This window comes from Camellia sinensis, chromosome 13 (genome assembly GCF_055761805.1).
Source record: "Camellia sinensis isolate YWXY chromosome 13, ASM5576180v1, whole genome shotgun sequence".
Classification (NCBI taxonomy): Eukaryota; Viridiplantae; Streptophyta; class Magnoliopsida; order Ericales; family Theaceae; genus Camellia; species Camellia sinensis.
The window spans coordinates 13,428,040-13,435,127 of record NC_138973.1 but is presented as its reverse complement, the minus strand read 5'-3'; the positions used below and the strand labels follow the sequence as shown (position 1 = coordinate 13,435,127).

Below are 7,088 nucleotides of genomic sequence, written 5' to 3'. Positions count from 1 at the left end.
TCGAGCGCCACCAAACCCGCTCGAGCGCTACCGCTCGAGCGTAAACAAACCCGCTCGAGCTTAAAAATCACATCTGCAGAAGTTTTGCAGGAACACGAAATACTGGAGGTGTGCAATCCCCGCTCGAGCGCAAGAAGACCCGCTCGAGCGGATCGCCTAAAAACTGGACAACAAGGAATTGAAACCAAGGCCTAACCAACCTATAACAACCCTGCTCGAAACATCCTAAAACTCAATCAAGTGAAATTAAAGGATGGCAACAAGATAGATACCACTACCAACTTCACGGAACCGAGTCCGGAATACAACAGAACAGTAAAGGGACAACCGGGATCGCTAATAATGAATTAATAAATTTATAAACATGGCTCAGAACAGTAATGGTAATGGTATTTACAAATAATAATAATAAATTTTTTAAAATTATGACTTATTTGTATTTTACTTTATGAATTTCAAAACTCAACAATCCACTATTTTAAAGTATTATTTTGTTACACTTTTTTTTTTATTAACAAAAAGAAAGAACTTGTTACACTCAACACTTTTATTAGAATTTTGTTAGAGATTTGAACAAAATCATGTCATGTGTGAAGTATATGACCCAACTTATTATTTTTTTAGAACAATAATATTTTTATTTGGTGATCTCATTTGCATTGACAAAGTGAAAATGAAATTACTAAATAAGGGCATTCTTATGATTATAATTTATAAATATGTCACTTTTTTGGTTTTTTTGTTTGATGAACAGAAATTTGATGTTGTGGTTGGAGATGTTACTATTAGGGAAAACAGATCCAATTACGTGGACTTTACATTCCCATACACTGAATCTGGTGTGACAATGATTGTGCCTTTTAAAGACAAGAAGAATTACAAAAGTACATGGGTTTTTTTGAAGCCATTGACTTGGGATCTATGGGTGACAAGTATTTGTTTCTTTGTGTTCATTGGTTTTGTGATTTTGATCCTTGAACGTCAAATTAATGAAGATTTTAATGGGACTCTTCTGCAACAAGTTAGCAACAGTGTCTGGTTCTCTTTCTCAGCCATGGTTTTCTCTCACAGTAATTCCCTCTCTTCCTTCTCTTTACTGCATTTGCATATCATTGTATAAAGAACTTGAAGCCACAAAACACTAGAAAAAATATTATAGCAGCATTTTGTCTCATCACAACTACAAATTAGTTGTCTACAATTTATGGATTGTTTATCCAACAAGAGTTAAAACATTAAGAAACCAATTCCATATGGTCATGCATTGTCCATTCAAGCGAGACAAAACATAACATTTCGGGTATGCTTCCATCTTCAACTTGTAAAAAGAAAGGAAAAGTAACAAAATTGTAATTTCTACTTTTGTTATTTTCCTTTCCTCTTTTCATTTTCCTTCCCAAATTTCTACTAGATTATTTAGAGAACTAAAAAATTTAACCACATCAAATTGATGATACTTATGAATATTGGGAAGAAGAACACAGACAAAGATAGAGACAAATATACAATCACACAAGACATCAAATATTACATGGTTCAACGAAGCCAACATTGAGGGACAATCCCACAAACTATAATTGTCACCATCAAAAAGAAGGAATACTTATAGAGCTATAAGTATTATAAACCCAAGAGGTATTTCAACATAATAACTTATATTTATAGCACAATTCTCAAATTAATTCAGTTTCTTTACAATCCAATTCAAAACTAATAAGGAAACTTGTAAAATCGAGTAAAATAGATCTTTCTACAAATCTTTATTCAATTAAGAAATAAGATTCATCAAAACTAAATTAATTTGAGAGTGGACAACGAGTCAAAAATTAACAAGAATAATTTGCTTCTATGCCAGTATCATCCATATCCTTCTATACTCTGTCTCGTGGTCCTATTCTAGTCTAATAATGGTGATTCAAACTGTTCATCTCGTAGACACAGTAGTAAAGATGACTTGTGCAGAAAATCAATTTCGTCAGATATCACTAGACATATGACAAAATTACATTTTATTTTTTAAGATGGACAACGATTATGAGTTTATAAAACAAAATGTGATTTTTTTATTTGTTCATTTTTATCACAAATAGTCTTCGCTACAAATATTATGAGATTAATAGTTCGGATCATCATCGTGGATCCAAAATGAGACTCACAAATTAAAGTATTAAAGAATATGAAAAATAGTAATATGGAGGGGAGGCATTTCCAAAACTAACATATTCAAATCTAAAATTTGAACATAATCTGTATGATTGAAATTCCATGATATACTAACAAGAAATTGAATGCTGTATTGGATGAATCAATTAACAAGAGATTACAGATATTTATATCAAACTCTAACTTACCAATCCCCTTTCTCTATTACACCTGTACTTGTACAAGCCTGTTATTGATCTTGAATCTAGACTAGTTACTCTTGATGCCTTACATGTGCAATTCACTTGCACACACTTGTGTTGAGGCTGCAGCCCTTGGTTGAGCTGCTTGAACTTAGACTGCTGTTGGCGCTGCAGCTACGCATTAATACTCTCATCATATACCCACAGCATCACAACCTAAGAGTTTGAATGCTTTCTTGGTCAATCATATATAACAATAATAATGGTCTAAAATCCATTTTAATAGTAATGTTAGCCTTTAAGAATGCTTTCTAAGTTTGTTTATTTGTTTTTTCTATTTATACTAATTACCAAAATAACATTTATTACAGAGGAGAAAGTAGTAAGTAACTTGGCGAGGTTTGTGGTGATCATATGGTGTTTCGTGGTGTTAATTCTGACTCAAAGTTACACAGCTAGCTTAACCTCACTGTTGACAGTTCATCAACTTGAACCATCTATTACTGATGTGCAAGAGCTTATAAATAAAGGGCAATCAGTTGGTTATCCAAAAGTCTCATTTATTCATGATATCTTGAAACGAATGAATTTCAATGATTCTCAGCTTAAGGGCTATAATACCGTGGAAGGAGAATTGGATGCCGCTCTCTCGAATCGAAGTATAGTTGCAGCTTTCGATGAAATTCCTTACTTGAAACTCTTTACTGGAAGACATTGCTCAAAATATACCATGGTTGCACCAACCCACAAGACTGGCGGCTTTGGCTTTGTATATTCTCTCTCTCTCTCTCTCTCACATTCATGGTTTTAAATTTTGGCAACTTTCTGATACAAATTGGGTAATGCATACTGTATTGGCCAATACATATCGGGTTATTGATCTCTTCGATACCATTATTTAAGTCTTGTAATCACAATATAATCTATGCAGATGATTTAGTTACTATCACGATGTTAAATAGAGGTATCGGGAGAAATATCAAAATTAGTAGTAGTGTAATAATATCAGAAATATCATATGATACCTATTAGAAATTAAGTGATGCGGTTGTAAATTTTTTAAAATCATCTAATCAACTCGTAAACTGGCTGGAAATCAATAGAAAATGGTCAATACACGTCATTTTTGTTACAACTAATATATTGAGCATATCAATACCAGAATTTCAAAATTTTGATACTCATTTCAACCAATATTACAACAAATGGCATTTTTGGCAATGCATTAAATGGTTGTCAAATATCAAAAAATTGTCGCAAATGATCATAAAAAACTTATGACTGTATCACCTAATATATTTTGCTCAATATTACCGATTCATCTATTTAAGACCTTTGTCTCATCATGTGCATATATATATATTTCTTCTCGCCTAGCCTTTTATAATACCTTGATTGATTTTTACTTTACTAGGCATTTCGTAAAGGTTCCCATTTAGTACGTGATGTATCAACAGCAATCTTGCATGTGATTGAAGAAGATAAAATGTCAGAAATTGAAAAAAAGTGGTTGCAGAATAACAGTTGTCCAGACTCTAGCAGTACGGTGTCTTCCAGTAGCCTGAGTGTCCATAGTTTTTGGGGACTATTTCTCATAGTTGGAGTTGCTGCTTCTTTTGCTCTCATTATATTTATGGCTATGTTGGCTTATGAGCACAGGAGTTTCTTGGTGCACTTGGATCTCAAATATTTGTGGAGGAAGTACATTCTCAAGCATGAAGACACTGTCACTGCCATTGACACTCACCAAGATCAGGCAAGTCCATCATCATCACCCTTGTCAATCGCTCCATCACCACCTACTCAACACTCTCCCGCTCGATCAACTGTTTCAGATGACACCGATGAGGCTTTTACTCATTTTGAAGAAGAAGTGGCCGAATCTCAAAACCCAAGACACTAAGAAATCATTATTTATATCACAAATGAAAATAGTTGATGAATTATTGTGTATTACCAATCTGAAAAAAAAATTAAAAAAATCATCCTTTTTATTTCATAGATAAGTAATAAAGCACTTGTGTTTAAATTTTAAATAAAATTTCTTAATTTGAATGATTTTCAAAAAATTTATATTGAAAAAGTTATCGGACTGATTGAGAAATGATAGTAGGTATAGCGACCCCGGTCTTTTCCCATTTGATTATTGTATCCGGACTTAGGTTCCGTTTATTCTGTCATTGTATAATTGTTGTTGTCGTCCTTTATTTTCTCATTTGGAGTTATAGGATGTGTTGGGCAGGTTTGTTTCAGGTTGGTTGGGTTCGTAAACCAAGTGTTGCTGTCCAGTTTTTGGGTTGGTCGCTCGAGCCAGGGCTTGGTCGCTCGAGCGAGGGTTGTATTTTGTGTCTTCTAGCTCGATCCAGATTTGCTTCGCTCGAGCGAGCGATTGCGTCTAGTATAGACCTGAGGGCAGTGCTTATTCGCTCGAGCGAGATTTTCTTCGCTCGAGCGAGGTTTTCGTGTGTCTGGTCGCTCGAGTGACCAAGTCTTCGCTCGAGCGAGCCTGTCAGGTTTAAATAGGCAGCAGCGTGTTTCAGATCAGTTTTTGATCCACTTTCAGATTCCAAAACCCTAGGTACGAGTTCTCTCTCCCTCTACTCACCTTCTCTCTTAGGTTTGATCTATTTAGAGTGTGTTTCTACCCTAGTTGCTTTATTAAAAAGATAGAGTGAGTCGAGGGCTTCCATTTAATCTGAACGTTTGGTGGTTTGGAGCACTTTGGAATTTGGGTATTCATCTCCGTCTTATTCATTCGGGTTATTTTCTTCGAGGTAGGGATTTCCTACTCCATTTTATAAGTTTTGTTCTAAGTTTTGGTATTTTGATATGTTGGGGTTACTTGGATAATTTTGGGAAAAACCCTAGTTGTATTAATAAATTAATTTGTATAATTAATTTAAGGAAATTGGGGAATTTGGTTAAATTCATGAAATTGAGAAATTTATTGATTAAATGGTGTAGTTGGATAATTTAAATCACTCACCTATTGAAACTGTTTTGGGCTATCGGTGGAGGATAGTCATGATTGTTGTAGACATTGCATGTGGATTAGGAATAACTGAAACTAATCACATTGATTAAGTCATTAATTTTGACTATTGAATTAATACTGAAAATACGTGTATTGATTGAGCATTGCATTTGCATATTGTGTGGGAGGAGATAGGGGATGTACTACACGGTTTAGGGGAAGATAGGGGATGGACCTCTAAACCGGATTTTGTTTGGGAGGAGATAGGGGATGGACTCCATTAGCATCACTATTATGTGTGCTTATTATATTGAAGTGTTTTTACATGTTATTGATACAGCACTACAATGTGTATCAAACGGGAAGTATGAAGTGTTTTGATATGAGCCTGAGTCTCATCTGTGTTGTTGATATTGGAAGTAATGTGAATATGTTATATAGTTCACTGTTGTAAGTTTGGCCAGGTTCTGAGCCTTGTTGATAATAATGAGAATTGAAACATGTCATAGATGTTAGTGTCATGAGACTGTATTAAGTCATAATTGAATATCTTGGTTAACCATCTATTGAATGCTATAGCTTTATTCAATGCTTATATTTGGTTTAGTATTTTTCTACTGGGCTGTGGCTCACCCTTTATGGGAACATCATTTTCAGGTCCAGGTGATAAACTACCTCCAAGAACTTAGCTTGGAAGGACTTGGATTTTGAAGATTATTTTCAGTTATTTGTTTTATTTTTTATTTTTTTAGTACATGCAAACACTCAAGCCTAGGGCTTTATTTGTATTTGAGTTAGAACTCATACTTTTGTGTCCAAGTGTTGGCTTGAAAAGATGTAAGCCTGTAGGGCATTTAATTTGATGTTACATGTAATGCTTTTATTTAGTAAGACTCTGATGAATGTTATAATGAATCGTTTCCTTTTTAACATTGCATGTTGATATTATATATATTTAATGGGTTTATTTTACGAGGGCGTTACAACTTGGTATCAGAGCGTACCGGGTTTGAATACTTTGGGTACGTGGGAAGTGATTAGTATCACAATGGGTTCGTCTCGTTTGATAGAGACTTAGTGTAATGTTATATGCTTACATGATAACTTGTTTATGTGACTATGTGGGTATGGAATGTAGTTCCTAGGATGTTGATTGGACCCTTGTGTTTCTAGTAGTCTTGTTGGAAAGGCACTTGATCAATGCTGCTTCCAACTAGAACTATAGTAACGCTTCGGGACTATCACCATCCAGGAATGAAATTCGTAGGTGCTTATGTGATTATGTGCTTACGTGGATTGAATTATTGTTGTCCAATGCTTTAGGACGCGAGTGTTTAGTTTCGGCACATTTATTAATGTGCTAACGTATTTGTTTCCTTTATTAGGATGTCAGGACGAGGACGCGGTAGGCATGGTAGGCCGGGTAGGCAGGAGGTGCCTGTGCCAGAGGAGATTCCGGCAGTTCAGGAGGGAATTGGCTAGGCCAATGTGGCCGAGCCAGTAGGCCAGCAGGCTATGGGCGCTCTAGCCCGAGAGATAGCAGGGGCATTCAGGGAGTCAGTAGGCATTCTCAGAGCTGAGAATCAAGCTCGGGTTGTTGTTGCGGATGCAGGACCTTCCTTTCTGAAGAGGGAGTTCTTTCGGTCTAATCCGGATGAATTTGTGGGTGATCCTAAAGAGCCGCTTAAGGCAGATGAATGGCTCGAACAGACAACGAAGACGTTTGAGATGCTTGGCATCGAAGACGAGGGGTTGAAAGTGACCTTGGC

At 35.6% G+C, this 7,088-nt stretch overlaps 1 protein-coding gene across 1 annotated transcript; it reads left to right on the top strand.

The window, feature by feature from the left end:
* The first annotated feature begins 380 nt into the window (after positions 1 to 380).
* On the top strand, positions 381 to 4,248 carry LOC114267352 (glutamate receptor 2.8-like). The gene is made up of 4 exons (XM_082900286.1): positions 381 to 389; positions 755 to 1,070; positions 2,717 to 3,114; positions 3,760 to 4,248. Exons 1-4 carry the CDS (start codon positions 381 to 383, stop codon positions 4,246 to 4,248), a joined length of 1,212 nt encoding a protein of 403 aa, XP_082756412.1.
* The last annotated feature ends 2,840 nt before the right edge of the window (positions 4,249 to 7,088 follow it).